Raw genomic sequence first — 18,929 nt, forward strand, 5'->3', positions numbered from 1 at the left:
TGTAATTCATACTCTCTTAAATCCAGTCCCGACAGTGCTGGTGCTCAGTGCAGCACTGGATTACACGCCTTAAAGTGATGAATGATAAGAGCAATACTTCCCTCAACTATCCAGAGCTCTGCACCGCATGTTGAACTCCTCAGCACCTTACAAACGCCCGGAGAGGCCATGAGGTAGTTAATTTTATTGATTGATTGATTGATTGATTGATTGATTGAGAAGTTAACTGTCTTGTGATCTCAGGATAACAAAGTTGTTCCTTTGAGATCGCAAGATAACCAATTCATATCTCAAGATAACAATCTAGAAATTCTTAACTACCTCATGGCCTCTCTTAACTTAATTAATTATTAATTATATTATATTAACTTAATTTTTATTATGAAATGAATTTTCTGAACACTGAATAGCATAACGCATTTTAACGCTGCTGTTATTTTTAAGTGCTTTTAAACGAGTTTTAAATGGTGCCTCAGGGTATCCGTGACGTCAGATAGCTTGAAGGCCAATGAGCTGCTCCGCTCGTCAACCAATCAGCACTCAGTCGACGGCGTCCTGCTGCCCAAAGCCCGTGTGCTGCAAGGAAAAGGGAAAAGTCGAGGTGAGTTTTCTTTGTGGTTTTTTCTGGTGAAATACATCCTTCTACTTTTTAAAATTACGGGCAAGGGATTAGAAACTGTTTTATCTGTTTTTGAGTCATTCATTGAGCACTCGGGCGCCCTCTGGCGTTTTACGGTCATATCGTTGATGTACCGGGGAGACAGGACAAGGTCAGACTCCTCACAACCCGGCTCTGGCGAGGCTCGGTAACTGAGGATTCACCTGCACCGAGGCAGATTCTACCCGTATTGAAGCGGATTCCACCTATATTGAGGCAGATTCCACCAGTATTGAGGTACATGCTTACACTATATTCCCAAAAGTATTCAGTCACCCATCCAAATAATTGAATTCAGGTATTCCAATCACTTTCATCGCCACAGGTGTATAAAACCAAGCACCCTTGCCTGCAGACTGCTTCTACAGACATTAGTGAAAGAATGGGTCGCTCTCAGGAGCTCAGTGAATTCCAGCGTGGTACCGTGATCGGACGCCACCTGTGCAACAAGTCCAGTCGTGAAATTTCCTCACTACTAAATATTCCACAGTCAACTGTCAGTGATATAACAAAGTGGAAGCAACTGGGAGCAACAGCAACTTGGCCATGAAGTGGTAGACCACTGTAAATAACAGAACGGGGTCAGCGGATGCTGAGGCGCATAGTGCACAGAGTCAATCGCTACAGACCTCCAAACTTCATGCGGCCTTCAGATTAGCTCAAGAACAGCGTAGAGAGATTCATGGAATGGGTTTCCATGGCCGAGCTGCTGCGTCCAAGCCTTACATCACCAAGTGCAATGCAAAGCGTTGAATGCAGTGGTGTAAAGCGCCGCCACTGGACTCTAGAGCAGTGGAGACGTGTTCTCTGGAGTGATGAATCATGCTTCTCCGTCTGGCAATCCGATGGACGAGTCTGGGTTTGGCGGTTGCCAGGAGAACGGTACTTGTCTGACTGCATTGTGCCGTTTGGTGGAGGGGGAATTATGGTGTGGGGTTGTTTTTCAGGAGTTGGACTCGGCTCCTTAGTTCCAGTGAAAGGAACTCAGCAGACCAAGAGATTTTGGACAATTTCATGCTCCCAACTTTGTGAGAACAGTTTGGGGATGGCCACTTCCTTTTTTGTCAGGAAAAAAAAGTATCTGTATTTTTTAGGCATGGAAGCAGTGCCTGTATTGATTTTGAAAGGCATAAATGCTTGTACAAGTTTAGTTAGTCAACAGAAATACGTCTGTATCCGTTTCAGTTGTTGAAGTTAGAATTTTAAACCTTTACCAAATGTTCTGTCTTCCTACACATATTCATCTGGTTCTCAACTGATCAGGACTTGTCCCAGGTACTTTCACTTAGTTATAGTTTTTCTGACATTTCAAACGTATTTATCATAGTGTATGAAATATTATTACATACTAGCCCAACCAACACATCAAGTAAGAAATGGATTTTTTTATTCACTGCTAAAATCTCCAGCATTTGCAACAATTATGAATCAATTTCAGTGCATTACAACAGAAAATATAGACTTTTAAACCCTGACATGTAAAACAGCACAACATATTATTTCACATAAAACCCAGCAGAAAAGTGCAAAACAAAATTTGGATTCATCCCAAAGTCAAGCCTTCATAAAAGACACCTGATTCAAGTTACAAGTCCTCTGTAGACAAGCGACAGTGAGTCATTCAACCATGATTCAAAGTGGCAGCAAAATAATTAGAATAGTCACAGCTGCTAAAAACAGTCAAGAATTAAGAGATACGTAGGAGTCCCCTTTAAGTAAACCAGTGTTTCCTGCAGCCTGTGATTAGAATACACCATATACGCCAAATATCCCTGTGAGGTAGCATAATACATGATCATAATGTAAAGGGAACAGACATTAAATGATAATAAAATCTCTCCAACTGATAAAACATACTTTGTGAAATATCTCACTGGATAGATTATCATTATTTTTCTTTTCTATTCAATTATGAATTTATGCCAGCAGCCTCTGGTGATGTATAAACCCAATATGACTCAATATGAATTTGGCATAAAATGCGCTACGTAGGCATTGGTTTATGTGCTCTATAGTGCAGACTGCTACTACGAGCATTACACACACATGACTCAATGGAATGAAAACAGAACTGCAGAATTGTAGATTTAAACATTTCCCAGAAAACAGTGCAGACAGCAGAGATTTAGAGGAGATCCTGTTTGCTGAATGGTTCCCTCATGAATGGCTTGGTGTATCTGGTAGTGGCGTTAATAATGGGAGTGCTGATGAACTCGACTACGCAGGGACCAGGGGAGCAGGGAGATGCCTCCAGCTCCAAAACCGTGATGTTGTTGGGAGCGCGGGTGCTGAGAAGATACTCTGGCACAAAGAGGGTGATCTGCGGCCCACGAGACGGCCAGTATCGGCCCAGATTAAATCCATTAATCCACACCTGGCCCTGTTGGGATGAAAAAGGCAAACAAAGTTACAACCCCAATTCCAATGAAGTTGGGATGTTGTGCAAAACATAAATAAAAACAGAATACGATGATTTGCAAATCCTTTTCAATCAATATTCAATTGAATACACTACAAATACAAGATATTTAATGTTCAAACGGATAAACTTCATTGTTTTTTGCAAATATTCACTCATTTTGAATATGATGCCTGCAACATGTTCCAAAGAAGTTGGGACAGGGGCATGTTTACCACTGTGTTACATCACCTTTCCTTTAACAACACTCAATAAGTGTTTGGGAACTGAGGACACTAATTGTTGAAGCTTTGTAGGTGGAATTCTTTCCCATTCTTGCTTGATGTACAACATCAGGTGCTCAACAGTCCGGGGTCTCCGTTGTCGTATTTTGCACTTCATAATGCGCCACACATTTTCAATGGGAGACAGGTCTGGACTGCAGGCAGGCCAGTCTAGTACCCGCACTCTTTTACTATGAAGCCACGCTGTTGTAACACATGCAGAATGTGGCTTGGCATTGTCTTGCTGAAATAAGCAGGACGTCCCTGAAAAAGACGTTGCATGGATGGCAGCATATGTTGCTCCAAAACCTGTATGTACCTTTCAGCATTAATGGTGCCTTCACAGATGTGCAAGTTACCCATGCCATGGGCACTAACACACCCCCACACCATCAGACATGCTGGCTTTTGAACTTTGCGCTGATAACAATCCGGACAGTCCTTTTCCTCTTTGGCCACACAACGTCCATGATTTCCAAAAACAATTTGAAATGTGGACTAGTCAGACCACAGGACACTTTTCCACTTTGCGTCAGTCCATCTCAGATGAGCTCGGGCCCAGAGAAGGCGGCAGCGTTTCTGGGTGTTGTTGATATATGGCTTTCGCTTTGCATGGCAGAGTTTTAACCTGCACTTGTAGATGGAGCGACGAACTGTGTTCACTGACAATGGTTTTCTGAAGTGTTCCTGAGCCCATGTGGGAATATCCATTACAGAATGATGTCAGTTTTTAATGCAGTGCCGCCTGAGGGATCGAAGGTCTGGCCGTTCAATGTTGGTTTTCTGCCTTGCTGCTTACTTGCAGAGAGTTCTCCAGATTCTCTGAATCCTTTGATGATATTATGGACCGTAGATGATGAAATCCCTAAATTCCTTGCAATTGCACGTTGAGAAATGTTGTTCTTAAACAATGACTATTTACTCACGCAGTTGTTCACAAAGTGGTGAACCTCGCCCCGTCCTTGCTTGTGAACGACTGAGCCTTTCAGGGATGCTCCCTTTATACCCAAGCATGCAACAAGGCTTTTGTTTTTGATCTAGGTTGGAGATGTATGGCCTAAACTGTAGACCTCACTCTAATAGTCCCACTTTGTCACTAAAATCTATAAGCATTGTATAAGTATGCATTGTATAAGTTCTAACTTTATGTAAAATAAAAAAACTATTAATATGACTAGTGCTTCCAAGCTTATAAATGATACTATATATGCAACCAATTCAGTGAACATCCCACCTTCCTCCAGTCCGGAAACTGGATGTAGGTGTCCTGGGGGAGATCAGGGATGTCATCAGGAATGTTGAAGGAGCCGGCATAGAAGGCTGGTGGGGAGAGGGTCGTGGTGGGTGCATTGTCGGGGGTCCGAGGAGAGCTATTTTTCCAGAAGAGACCTTTCTTCACTGCCTCATCTATACTCAGACTGTACACAGTCCAGTTAGAGAGTGTGTCAGCACCGAGAGTCAGGTTAGAGACCAGGCCCTTCAGAGTTAAGGAGCAAAAAGTACAAGAAACAGAAAGACAGAAGTGACTCTTTCACTGTAGGTTTGTGCAGTTTGTGCAATTTGTCCACATAAACTCTAAACAGTTATTTTCCAAGGGAAAAATGAATGGTGCCTCCAAAAAATTGCTAAAAAAGGGTATGCATACAAAAATATTTGTACAAAATCAATCGTTTTGTCCTACATACATTTTCTTCAAAATATCACTGAATACTGTGTTTGAATAGAGAGACAAGGCATAGACCCCACATTCCTGTCCATAACTCCAACTACAACACATCAACATATCCCCCCTCTGCTGTTTTTGCTAACCTTGAAGTCATTGATGTCTTTGCCATAGTTGACTCTGCCCATGTTCTCCACTAGGATGTCCAGACGGCTGCCGATTTTGCCTGTTATGTTGATGCTAATGGTCTTGTCCCTCTCCAGGACTCCAGCAGCAACCTGAACCAGAGGATATCATTTAACCCTGAGCAGTAATATGATAACAGTACGTATTTTAAATTCTACTGTTATTGTGTCATCTGTATTTGTTCTATAATTTAAGGGGATTAAAAAGCAATTCTGTAGAATGCCAACCTCACCCTGCCTTAGATATATTATAGAGTTTTATGTCTTAACAGAGGCTTTCCAAAAACATCACAGGCTGTACAAAGTAGGTACTGGTGGAGTCTTTTGAATGCTTTCCAATTGGATAAGATGAGCTTATAATGCTTTTAACAATAATATATGGTTGAGAAAAGTAGAATTAAAATAAAATAAAATGGTATACTGCTCACCCCATCAATAGTCACATAGGCACGGTCATGCACTCCGTTCAGAGGAGAAGACAGAGGAGTGGGCTTTGGACAGTCTACTGGAAGTGTGATCTGATACAGCATAAAGCCAAAAGCCTAAAGAGAAAAGCATCTGTTCATGATTAATACTGTACTTATATCCTTTTAATGATGTATTACATAGTATAGCCAAATTGTGCCTTTCTTTTAATCATTAAAGGAAGGCAAAAAGCAAAACTGATATTGTATGGATGGATTACCTGATTAAGATCTTCAAAGGTGAGAGGGTAAGGGGATTTGACTGGTCCAGAGAACGACAGGATATCCAGAGATTCCGACACTGTCTGCAACTGTACAAACACAACCAAGCACTGCTTAAAAAGTACAGGGTACTTGGGATTTACAACTCAACTAAAATTGTGCCCATCCTTACACAAGGGTTCTTCAAGTGTTTCCTTATTAATGATTGTGGTTATATGTGGAACTGTGAACATCCAAAGAACCTTGTGAATGCATACTGTCGGGACCAAGAGCTGTTCTCCCCCTTGCCTTTGGACCATACATATGTGGTTTTAAAACTAATTATTCTAAGTTATGTTTTTTTCTAAATATATTCTGATCATCCATCCATCCATCCATCCATCCATCATCTTCCGCTTCTCCGGGGTTCGGGTCGCGGGGGCAGCATCCTGAGCAATGAAGCCCAGACCTCCCTTTCCCCAGCCACTTCCACTAGCTCCCTGGGAGGGATTCCGAGGCGCTCCCAGGCCAGCTGGGCGATATAGTCACGCCAGCGTGTCCTGGGTCTTCCCCGGGGTCTCCTCCCCGGTGGACTTGCCTGTGACACCTCCCAAGGGAGGCGTCCAGGAGGCATCCTAACAAGATGCCCGAACCACCTCAACTGGCTCCTCTCGACGTGAAGAAGCAGCGGCTCTACTCCGAGTCCCTCTCGGATGACCGAACTTCTCACCCTATCTCTAAGGGAGAGTCCAGCCACCCTGCGGAGGAAACTCATTTCAGCCGCTTGTATTCGCGATCTCGTTCTTTCGGTCATTACCCAAAGCTCATGACCATAGGTGAGGGTGGGAACATAGATCGACCAGTAAATCGAGAGCCTTGCCTTATGGCTCAGCTCTTTCTTTACCACAACAGACCGGTAAAGAGCCCGCATCACTGCTGACCCAGCACCAATCCGCCTGTCAATCTCCCGCTCCCTTGTACCATCACTCGTGAACAAGACCCCGAGATACTTAAACTCCTCCACTTGAGGCAAGAGCTCATCCCCGACCCAGAGAGGGCTCTCCACCCTTTCCCGCGTGAGAACCATGGCCTCGGATTTGGAGGTACTGATCCTCATCCCGGCCGCTTCACACTCGGCTGCAAACCGATCCAGTGAAAGCTGAAGTTCACGGCCTGATGTCCCCAATAGGACCACATCATCTGCGAACAGCAGCGATGTGACCCTGAGGTCACCAAACCGGACACCCTCCATCCCCTGACTGCGCCTAGAAATTCTATCCATAAAAATTATGAATAGAATCGGTGACAAAGGGCAGCCCTGACGGAGTCCAACTCTCACTGGGAAAAAGTCTGACTTACTGCCGGCCATGCGAACCAAGCTCCTGCTTTGTTTGTACAGGGCCTGAATGGCTCGTAGCAAAGAGCCATGTACCCCGTACTCCCGAAGCACCTCCCACAGAATACCCCGGGGAACACAGTCGAATGCCTTCTCCAAATCCACAAAGCACATGTGGACTGGTTGGGCAAACTCCCATGAACCCTCGAGAATCCTGGAGAGGGTAAAGAGTTGGTCCAGTGTTCCACGACCAGGGCGGAACCCGCACTGCTCCTCCTGGATCCGAGGTTCGACTATAAGCCGGACTCTCTTCTCCAGTACCCTTGCATAGACCTTACCAGGGAGGCTGAGGAGTGTGATTCCCCTGTAGTTGGAACACACCCTCCGGTCCCCCTTTTTAAAAAGAGGCACCACCACCCCAGTCTGCCAATCAAGTGGCACCACCCCCGATGTCCACGCAATGTTGAAAAGGCGTGTCAGCCAAGACAGCCCCACAACATCCAGAGCCTTGAGGAACTCGGGACGGATCTCATCCACCCCTGCAGCCCTGCCGCCAAGGAGCTTTTTAACTACCTTAGCGACTTCGGCCTCAGTAATGGACAAGCCTATTCCCGTGTCCCCAGACTCTGCCTCCTCACTGGAGAACGTGTCGGTGGGATTGAGAAGGTCCTCAAAGTATTCCTTCCACCGCCCAATGACGTCTTCAGTCGAAGTCAGCAGCACACCATCTCCACTATATACAGTGCTAGTGGCACACTGCTTTCCCCTTCTGAGTCGCCTGACGGTTTGCCAGAATCTTTTCGGAGCCGACTTAAAGTCACTTTCCAAGGCCTCACCGAACTCTTCCCACACCCGGGTTTTTGCCTTGGCAACGACTGAAGCCGCAGATCGCTTGGCCTGTCGATACCTGCCAGCTGCCTCTGGTGTCCTACAGGCCAACCATGTCCGGTAGGACTCCTTCTTCAGCTTGACGGCATCTCTCACCTGGGGTGTCCACCACCGGGTTCGAGGATTACCGCCCCGACAGGCACCAACTACCTTGCGACCACAGCTACAGTCAGCCGCTTCAACAATGGAGGAGCGGAACATGGCCCATTCTGAGTCAATGTCCCCCACCTCCCCCGATATCTGGTCAAAGTTCTGACGGAGGTGTGAGTTGAAGATCAATCTGACAGGTTCTTCTGCCAGACGTTCCCAGCAAACCCTCACTATACGTTTGGGTTTGCCTGGTCTGACTGGCATCTTCCCCCACCACCTGATCCAACTCACCACCAGGTGGTGATCAGTTGACAGCTCAGCTCCTCTCTTTACCCGAGTGTCCAGTACACATGGCCGCAAGTCCGCTGACATGACTACAAAGTCAATCATTGAACTGCGGCCTAGGGTGTCCTGGTGCCATGTGCACTTATGGACATCCTTGTGTTCAAACATGGTGTTCGTTATGGACAAACTGTGGTTTGCACAGAAGTCCAAAAACTGAACACCACTCGGGTTCAGATCAGAGAGGCCATTCCTCCCAATCACACCCCTCCAGGTCTTACTGTCATTGCCCACGTGAGCGTTGAAGTCCCCCAGTAGGACAATCGAGTCTCCAGGAGGAGCACTTTCAAGCACCCCTTCCAAGGACTCTATGAAGGCTGGGTATTCTGAACTGCTGTTCGGTGCATAAGCACAGACAACAGTCAGGACCCGTTCCCCAACCCGAAGGCGTAGGGAAGCTACCCTCTCGTCCACCGGGGAAAACCCCAACATACAGGCGCCGAGTCGAGGGGCTATGAGAAAGCCCACACCTGCCCGCCGCCTCTCACCATGGGCAACTCCAGAAAAGAAAAAAGTCCAGCCCCTCTCAAGGAGATTGGACCCAGAGCCCAAGCTGTGTGTTGAGGTGAGCCCGACTATATCTAGCCGGTATCTCTCGACCTCGCGCACCAACTCAGGCTCCTTCCCCGCCAGTGAGGTAACGTTCCAAGTTCCAAAAGCCAGTTTCAGCAACCGAGGATCAGAACGCCAAGGCCCACGCCTTCGGACACTGCCCGATCCACAATGCACCGCACCCCTACTACTGCCCCTCCCATCGGTGGTGGGTCGATGGGAGGGGGGACTCATGTAGCTCCTTCGGGCTGGGCCCGGCCGGGCACCATGAGTGAATGCCCGGCCACCAGACGCTCGCTGGCGAGCCCCTCCCCCAGGCCTGGCTCCAGGGTGGGGCCCCAGTAACCCTGATCCGGGCAGGGTACACGAGTCCTGCTTTGTTGTCCTCATAGGGGTGGTTATGGATCACACTTTGTCTGGCCTGTCACCTAGGACCAGTTTGCCATGGGAGACCCTACCAGGAGCTTTTGCTCCAGACAACATAGCTCTTAGGGTCCTTCAAGCACACAAACCTCTCCACCACGATAAGGTGGTGATCCATGGAGAGGATATTCTGATCACTCATGCAAAAATCATAAAACTAGAAGGGATTCTGCAAAAGGTGAAATAGAAGGACTTTAGTCGCTGAATTCTTTGAGGAGGGAAAGGAAAAGCCCTCTTCTTTATTGAGCTTTAGGTGGCCTAAAGGACAACCAAAATGTAAAGCATTCTTCTTTATATCCTTAAATCCATTATATCTTTATATCCTGTTTCCTCCCTCTTTATATGACTTTGAATCACTTTTGGTTCCTGTTAATTCTTAATTTGACACTTTCCTTGGAAACCCTGATCTCCAACCATCATTGGGATCTATTTTTTTAAACTTTCCCAGCCTGGTGGTACCAGGCCCTCCCATCCTCTCAAGGCCATCATTTTGACACTTACTTAATATTTAAGTAATCTTGCTGCACTCTCCAAACTTGCTGCAGTCTCCGCTCTAATTCATCCCAGAGGTATTCTATCGGGTTGAGGTCAGGACTCTATGCAGGCCAGTCAAGTTCTTCCACACCAAACTGGCTCATCCATGTCTTTATGGACCTTGCTTTGTGCTTGTTGGAACATTGTCCATGTTGGAACAAGAAGGGGCTGTCCCCAAACCCATTCCATCATGCTCTGTATGCTGTTCTTGAGCTAATCTGAAGGCCACACGAAGTTTGGAGGTCTGTAGTGATTGACTCTGCAGAAAGTTGGTGACCTCTGTGCACTATGCACCTCAGTATCCGCTGACCCCGCTCTGTCATTTTACGTGGCCTACCACTTTGTGGCCGAGTTGCTGTCATACCCAATCGCTTCCACTTTGTTATAATCCCACTGACAGTTGACTGTGGAATATTTAGTAGTGAGGAAACTTCACAACTGGACTTGTTTCACAGGTGGCATCCGATCAGGGTACCACACTGGAATTCACTGAGCTCCTGAGAGCGAGCCATTCTTTCACTAATGTTTGTAGAAGCAGTCTGCAGGCCTAGGTGCTTGGATTTATATACCTGTGGCCATGGAAGTGATTGGAACACCTGAATTCACTGATTTGGATGGGTTAGTAATTATTTTTGGCAATAGAGTGTCCATGCCACTGGTTGGGAAGATGCCATGCAACAAGTAGCAGTTGTAAAGGTGAAGAAAGAGTTTCCCGAAGTCCTGGGGCAACATTACAAAACAACACTCAGACGTGAGAAGCTACAGATCCCTGACAAAGATGCTAAACATCCCTTTCAGTACAATTAATTTGTTCATCTGCATTCATGGAACCTAATTACTCATCCTCGGACAAAAAGCAGCACAGAGATAAATAAATTTGTAAGCATTAGGACAAGTCAGGACTCTTTTGGAGCAAATCACTGTGGTTAGCCGAAACAAAATAGGCATAATTTCAGCGGATCATGTTTGGAGAGTAAATAGTTGCACCTATAATCCTAAGAACACCACACCCCCAGTAAAGCATGAAGGTGGGAGCATCGTGACATGGGGCAGCTTCTCTCCAAACAGTACTGGCGCATTACATGTCAAATAAGGAAACACGAATGAAGCAATGTAAAACCTTTAAAGAAAAATGGGTCCTCATAACACCAAAAACAGTTCCACTGTTGATAGAAGTTACAGAAGCTTTTTGGAGCGTGAACAAAAGAAATTTGATTTACTTTTGTTAAAGTGCTACGAACAGTTGAAGCTCTAACACGTTAACTCAAAGCTAATATTCCACTATCAGCCGGAAACCTGTGTTTACCTTCTTCATTGTCACTTGTCCGTATGCAAATTTGGGTGTAGATGGGGGCACCGCCCCTTCTGGAATTTTCCTGTACTATTTACAAAAAACACAAACATAATTCAAAATGACATCATCTTCAGTCTCTCCAGTTAGTAATAGTTTATATGTATACTTTGGGTACTCCTCTATCTCAATACAAGCAAAATTAGACCAAGTACAACCTGTGTGGATATCTTTACCTTTTTAATGACATCACGGATAGCAAAATACTTTTCAGTGAGGTCTCCAGCCTCGGTCAAGGGGGCATCATAGTCATAACTGGTAGGCTGGGGGGCATAGGGTGTGTTGGCACCTAAAATATCCCAAAAAAAGAACAAATTAGGATATAATGGCTCACTCCTACTAGTCAACATTTAGTTTGTTCAGGGACACTGCATGACTTACCATTCCAATACTCAAAATTGGTTCCACCAATAAACATGTATCTTGACAAGGACAAAAACAAAAATAGAATGAATACGGTTTATTCATAACTGATGCTATACAGAATCACTACAATGATGCTGTTCACTCACAGGTTGACGTTGGCATCTATTTCCAGTATCTCATTGAGGGACTTGACCAAAACTGCTGTGGAGGTTACAGAATGAGGCGAACCCCAATGATCCAGCCACCCAGTATAGAACTCCGAATTCACCTATAAGTAATCAAGAACCATTAAAACAGTACAAAGTCTTCAAGTCTCACCAGTTGTGTTGAGCCAAATTAACAAACTTCCATAACGCTAACAGGCAGTTATTTACTTTCACAAATTATTAGCAACTTTAGCTTGTTTTCAATCAACCTATTATTTTACAGTCCTCACCAGAGGTCCATGAGGTTCTGCATGCCTCTGGGCTTCAAAGGCTGCAGTCACATTTCCACCTGTTTAAAACAAATATAAGGAACTCTATCAGATGTTTCCTTAAACAGTATATTCCATAACTGTATGTGACTTCAGAGTTAGTCATTTATGGTATTTTTACTAAATTCTGAATCATTTACTTCCACAGGCAACAAATGATAATGAATCACAGTGTAGGAGTAATTTGTATTTTTGTGGCCTATATTCATGCCTGGTACTCGCCCTCTTCACATTTTCAAGTGGTTAAGAGCAGATGAGACATGACTGCATAAAGTGGTCATTAGAAAGAAAAATTATTATGACTCTGTAATAAGTATGTGCCATTTTAAAAACTAAGAAGCATTTCCTGTTTTATGTGCCAAACTATGAGCCATCTGACAACAGCCACAAAAATCTTAATTTAAAAGTCTGGATGCACTCTTTAACAGAATAAAACCAATTTAATTCAGATAGATGTAAAATATACACTCACAGGTCACTTTATTAGGTTTCAATTGCTTGTTAACACAAAAAGCTAATAAGCCAGTCACATGGCCACAACTCAATGCATTTAGGCTTGTAGAGGTGGTCAAGACAACTTGCTGAAGTGCAGACCGAGCATCAGAACGGGGAAGAAAGGTGATGTAAGTGACTTTGAACGTGGCGTGGTTGTTGGTGCCAGACGGGCTGGTCTGAGTATTTCAGAAACTGCTGATCTACTGGGATTTTCATGCATAACCATCTCTAGGGTTTACAGAGAACGGTCCGAAAAAGAAAAAATATCCAGTGAGCAGCAGTTGTGTGGATGAAAATGCCGATGTGAGAGGTCAGAGGAGAATGGGCAGACTGGTTCCAGATGAACCAGCAACAGGAACTCAAATAACCAACCAAAATATCTGAGGAATGTTTCCAACACCTTGTAGAAAATATGCCATGAAGAATTAAGACAGTTCTGAAGGCAAAAAGGGGGTCCAACCTTTTACTTACTGTACCTAATAAAGTGGCCAGTGAGTGTATATTCTAATATGATGCTAATATTCTAGATGTAGGATGATTCCATTGATTCCACTGTAACTGGGAAAGCTGTACAGCATTAAGAATGAACTTATTTAAATTAAAATTAAATAATAAATGAATAATAAATAAATTAATTAAAAATTAATATCCAGTAATATAACAGAGAAATTTTATTCCAAAAAAGTTGGGATGGGGGCATGTTTACTACTGTGTTGTAAACAGTCTGTAAGCATTTGGGAACTGAGGAGTCCAACTACTGTAGTTTTGAAAGTGAAATGTTTTCCTGTTCTTGCTTTGCATAGGATTTCAGTTGCTCAACAGTTCAGGGTCTCCCTGGTCATATTTTTCATTTCATGATGCACCAAATGTTTTCCCTGATGACAGTTCTGGACTATTGGCAAGCAGCCAGCACCCATACTAGCACCCAGACTTTTTAAAAACAGAGCAATGCTGTTGTAATACATGTAGAATGTGGTTTAGCATTGTCTTGCTGAAATAAACAAGGCCTTCCCTGAAAAATACGTCATCTGGACGGCAACATTTGTTGCCAAAACATTTACATATCATTCAGCTTTTTAATGGTTCCTTCACAGATGTGCATGTCATCCCTGCCAGGTGCACAAATGCAACCCTATACCATCATGAATACTGGCTTTTGAACTGTGCACTGATAACGAGCTGAGTGGTCTTTAGCCCAGAGGACACAGTGTCCATGATTTCCAAAAAGAATTTAAAAGTGATTTGTCCGACCACAAGACACTTTTTCACCTCCTCTCAGTCCATTTTAAATGAGCACATGCCCAGAGAAGGTGGTGGTGTTTCTGGATCCTGTTTATATATGATTTTTCTTTGCGTTTTAACTTTTATTTTAACTTGCATTTGTGGATGCAGTGATGAACTGTGGTCACAGACAGTGGTTTTCAGAAGTGTTTCTTAGTCCATGCAGCAATTTCTGCTACAGAATCATTTATAATGCAGTGCTGCCTGAGGGCCCACAGCCAGCAAATACTGGTTTTTGGTCTTGACTCTTGTATACAGAGATTTGTCCAGATTCTCTGGATCTTTTAATGTCATTATGTACCACAGATGATGAACAGCAAAAGTTCATCGCTATTTTACGTCTTTCACGGAGTTGTGGTCCCCTCCTCATCTTTACTTCTGAAAGGCTCAGACTCTCTGAGATGCTCCTTTTATACCTGATCATATTACTAACATGTTGCCAATTAACCACCAGGTGTTTTACATAACTTTTACCAGCCTTTCGTTGCCCCTGTGCCAACGTTTTTGGAGTGTGTTGTTGCCGTCAAATTAAAAATGGGCAAATATTTTTAAAACAAAAACAATAACGTTTCTCAGTTTCAACATCTGAATTGCCTTTGTACTATTTTCAATGAAATATAGGGATTCAATTATTTGCACATCATTGCATTCTGTTTTAATTTACATTTTATACAGAGCCCCCAACTTTTTTTGGAAATGGAGTTGTATTTTACACTATTAGTAAACCTTTGGGTTTCATTTTTGTTTAGTTTCTAACACTTCTATCTACACCGCAAGATATTATTACATAATAACTACCTACATGACAAAAGTGATTCCAAACTTTTGATTTAAAGCCAGGTCCCTTTTACATGAGTCTGATGCCCAATACAACTACAAATTCTAATCACAGTAAGTCTGCAGTGATTCTGGTCTACAGATTTTGGGGCGATGGGAGTGTTTGGTGTGTTCAGTTCAGCAACAAGACAGTTTGTTTCAAGTGTGTCTTAGACATAACAGGAAGTGCTGAGCAGCTGTTTTCTGTCACAATGCAGTCCAACAGTCCAGCAGCTGATTACATCAAGGAAAGCAATCCTCACCCCAACTCACCTGGCCCAAAGTCTACAGTAGCATAGACGCCTTGCAGGGACCCACACTTCAGGTAGCCCACACCTGCTCCATCTGTGCTGAACAGCACCACCTCCTCACCCAGGTGAGAACGGAACAGCTTGACAAGATGCCTCAGGTAATCAAAGTCACAGGCAAAGTAGCTCCCGTACTCATTTTCCACCTGTTAATCAAGTGTTGGGAAACACTTTAAATACAAATGTGAGACATGACTGGTGAGAAAGAGAACAGAGAACTGGTGCTTATATCCCCTTTAAAGATAATATCTTCACAGGAGATATCAAGACACAGAAGTTCTTGGAAAGATATGCTATGATAATATGATAATTCAGCCAATGCACAATATGCAGAATTGTGCTCTATGTAGAAGATGTGTTACTATATTTTCACTTGGAAAACCAACAAAACATGAAATTTGACCAGGGCTGCCCAAACAGACTCATCGATGAACAGGGTAGAGGGTAACTGATAAAATGAGAACCAGATGAGTGATGTAATGTAATTCTACACTTATATAAGTAGTTGGGGCTCATAAAGTGGCCAGTGCATTTATGTGAAGGAAGATGCCTTTTAATGAAGTGGACAGTAAGACAGCAGAAATGACTCACCTGTACTGTAATGATGGGGCCTCCGTTCTGGTAGAGGTAAGGCTTAATCATAGGCAATAACTTCCCCATCCATCTATCCACAGCCGCAATGTAGTCTAAATAAAAAAAAAACTCTAAGGGCTACGGGTCATATAGACAAGCTCGTTATAAAACACGTTCAAATGCTGCATCTGGTTTAATTAATAACTCTAATAGTCCCACCTGCATCAGATGAGCGGAGGACGATGTCCTTCTTTTTTAACAACCAGGAAGGTAAGCCACCCTGGATTAACCAACAAGAAGACATGATAGAAAAGAAATCAGTCAAATCTAGATGTAGATCTTCATCGTATTGGAACCAAATCACCACTGACAATCATTTACTGTAAGCCAGTCTTCACAGTACTAGTAATGTTATCATAAGACGTCTGCAGACTTCCCTTCTAATCAGCGAATTCAGCCACTTTGAGGTGCATCCTATTCTGGTGAGAGTGAAGTAATGGAACACCACAGAATATTGGGGGATGTGTTGGTTATTGTTATAGTTCATTTGATAGTAGGTAAAAGCTGCCAGGTGGGGGACCCAATTCAGAGTTGAAAAGTTAGATTCTCCCATTCCGTCTTACAGTTTGATGCAACTTTGTCAACTCATCCGGACCCTCCAGGCAACAAAAGTAGAATAAGACAACCTGGCACTGCCAGCACATGTGCTTTTCCACACCTCCCCATGTAAAGCTAACCCTGCCTGAACAGTACATTAAATGTCTTCTCCTCTAACCCCTCCCCCTAACCCCACCCACCCTTGCGTTTACCGTCCCCTCTCTCACCATGTCCCACTCGCCACAGATATAAGGGCCTGGCCGGAGGATGACCAGCAGGTCGAGGTCCTTGCACAGCTGAAGAAAGTGCGTCAGGTTCCGATCTCCTGAAAAGTCGTAGCGGCCGGGTATGGGCTCGTGGAAGTTCCACGGTATGTACCTGTTGGTGAAACCACACATGGTGAATGAGATGTGAAGCTTGTTGAGAGGCAGAGCTACTTCTGCCCAGCGTAAGGCATCACAATGTGTGGTCTGCCTACGTTTGGATGGCATTTAGTCCTGCCATGTACATCTTTAGTAGCCGGTCCTTCCAGTAGACCTGAGGAATCCTGCTGTAGTGGATGCTGCCAGAAATGTAGCGGAAGGGCTGGCCATCTTTAAGGAAGCAGTTGTTTTTGTAATCCACAGTAAAATTTGAAGAACTTGTGGCAAGCTAATGGAAAGAAAACACAACTGTCATTGTATGTGGTCATGCCCAGTCCTAAAACCTTCAGATATACTGTTAAGGTCAGTTTCACAACTGTAAAGAGCCCTTACAATGAAAGTCAGTTTACCGTGCTGTTCACTTTCCCATCCATGTATGGGAAGAAAATGTTAAAAACAGCCCTTTCTGAATTCACTATTTTTGAGATATCAGTGCTTTTACATATATTTATGTACAGCGCATCCAGTCAGAACAGTGAATTTACATATGTTAGTCATAAAGTCACAGTAAAACGTTTCATTCCTTTCTCAGATTTTTTTATACTCACTAGTGAGGCCTCCCTCATAAAGAGCTTCCTCATAAATATATGAAGCAGCACAGCATCTCCTCAAACTGCAGCAATGTGAATGGACAGTTTAACATGCTTGGAAGAGACTACCAAAGGTCAGAAAGAGAGCAAGAGCGCAGACCTGAAGATAGAAGACACAGCCTTACGTGCTATTTGCGTAAAGTACGTTTCGGGCCTAACAGCTAACAGATAATTGCATTGGTCAGCATGGTGCTGAATGACCGAGCAGAGGGAGGGCCAATTACGCTCTCTTGGACTCCCGTCCACGGATGGCTTTGGCATCACAGAGAATGAAACTCACCATATCCCATTGATAGGGCTAAAGCTAGCCTGTTTAATTCTAAGGGATAAAGAGAAGCTGGAAACTGGTCACATACACTGAATTATAACTGTTTTCTGGTACTTCAGTCCAATCGAATGTTATAAATAGAGCTCAAGGAAAACAATAAAACATTTAGGATGATGAATTTTTGGTTCAGTGCCTTTAAAAAAAAAAAAAAGTTTGTCACTTTAAAAAATAAATGAAACTTGCTGGTGTTCCTGCACTTTCTGAGTTTCTCCTAAGCATAACCAGCATGTATTACTTTACAACACCTTGAAGTGTGACAGGTCACAAGACAGCAACATGACAAAGCCCACATCAGATAAGTGGATCTGTGTCTTCTACTAATCTTTTATTGTGCCAAAACACTTCAACTCATATCTCCAAACGACACATTTGACTTTAACACAAAACATCTACGGAGGAAGATAAGCATGTCAAGAACTGGGATGTTTTACATGGAAAGTGATGTGGAAAGTTGTTTCCCTCAACACTGAACCTTTTAACTTGGCGACATTCGCAGAGCATTACACCAGGCAGGCTGGGCACAACAGTATCTGGATAAATAAGGTTTCGCTTCAGTTTCACAGCAGGTTTTGAGAACTGAGTCCACTTCTCAATGAGAAGTTCTGTGCGAAGACTCGGCGGATAACAGGAACTTATGACATACCAAGCACTGCAGCAACCCGACAAATAAATGAATAAACACGACGGGTTTTCTCAGGTAATACTCACTGAAACAGGAATAACTGCCAGGAAGAGCAGCCCTGCAGCAGCCCTCGGGAAGCCCATCGTTTCTCTACGGGTCGCGAAGCGAAGCAACGCCGAGTCAGTTTGAGAAAACTCGGAACTTCGTCACGTGATGTGGCTCCAGGCCGCGACGGGGCGGTCTCGCGCTTCAGTCTTCAGTCTCCTCCGCTTTCAGTTCGATTCACTGTGTGGAACCGGCTCATTGCGGCCTGATTCTATCAGTGATTCGATTCAAAGATTCAAAGCGCGTTAGAGTCATTAAAATTGCCTGCCAGAATGAACAGAATGGGCCATGCAGTTTATCATTTATACCCAGAAGCAGTGAGATGTCTTCACTTCGACATGCACTTGCAGAAGCAGCCTAGAATGTATTAAAGAATATTTACACTCAAATTGGCTTTAAAGACAGAATCAGTTAAGATGAGTTATATTACAGATTGCAACTTTAGTTCAGAATGAAATAAATGTAAAACAAAAACATGCTTATATTGGCCACTGTTTGTGCTACTGCCTGTGATCTTTCAGTTGGATGGCCGAAAGAGCAGTTCGCTCGATTCGATTCATTTGGGCTTCGGAATCGGTTCGA

At 43.9% G+C, this 18,929-nt stretch overlaps 1 protein-coding gene and 1 long non-coding RNA gene across 3 annotated transcripts; one reads left to right on the plus strand and one right to left on the minus strand.

Annotated features, from left to right (window-relative positions):
• The first annotated feature begins 45 nt into the window (after positions 1 to 45).
• Positions 46 to 15,122, plus strand: LOC108411974. Of its 2 annotated transcripts, none has more exons than XR_005129416.1 (5): positions 46 to 173; positions 477 to 601; positions 697 to 895; positions 5,267 to 5,327; positions 15,021 to 15,122. It is a non-coding gene; the product is annotated as an uncharacterized LOC108411974 (long non-coding RNA). The 2 variants fall into 2 exon arrangements; XR_001856604.2 differs by lacking the exon at positions 15,021 to 15,122 and adding an exon at positions 11,884 to 12,041.
• On the minus strand, positions 2,024 to 18,664 carry glb1 (galactosidase, beta 1). Its single transcript, XM_017683796.2, has 16 exons — positions 18,329 to 18,664; positions 16,759 to 16,931; positions 16,508 to 16,658; positions 15,903 to 15,963; positions 15,702 to 15,796; positions 15,076 to 15,256; positions 12,172 to 12,230; positions 11,882 to 12,003; positions 11,751 to 11,791; positions 11,546 to 11,658; positions 11,325 to 11,399; positions 5,874 to 5,963; positions 5,617 to 5,730; positions 5,150 to 5,281; positions 4,575 to 4,817; positions 2,024 to 3,038 (listed from the first exon to the last, which is right to left on the minus strand). Exons 1-16 carry the CDS (start codon positions 18,383 to 18,385, stop codon positions 2,784 to 2,786), a joined length of 1,962 nt encoding a protein of 653 aa, XP_017539285.1. The 5' UTR covers positions 18,386 to 18,664; the 3' UTR covers positions 2,024 to 2,783.
• Positions 18,665 to 18,929: the final 265 nt, after the last annotated feature.

This window comes from Pygocentrus nattereri, chromosome 22, assembly GCF_015220715.1.
Source record: "Pygocentrus nattereri isolate fPygNat1 chromosome 22, fPygNat1.pri, whole genome shotgun sequence".
Lineage (NCBI taxonomy): Eukaryota > Metazoa > Chordata > Actinopteri > Characiformes > Serrasalmidae > Pygocentrus > Pygocentrus nattereri.

Excerpts from the sequence above, each read along its gene's own strand:
- glb1 (XM_017683796.2), bottom strand. The coding sequence starts at position 18,385 with ATGGGCTTCCCGAGGGCTGCTGCAGGGCTGCTCTTCCTGGCAGTTATT. Across the intron at positions 15,964-16,507 it reads TCTGTGGCGAGTGGGACATG|GGTGGCTTACCTTCCTGGTT; the intron begins GTGAGAGAGGGG and ends TGGTTAATCCAG. Across the intron at positions 12,004-12,171 it reads CAGAACCTCATGGACCTCTG|GTGAATTCGGAGTTCTATAC; the intron begins GTGAGGACTGTA and ends GATTACTTATAG.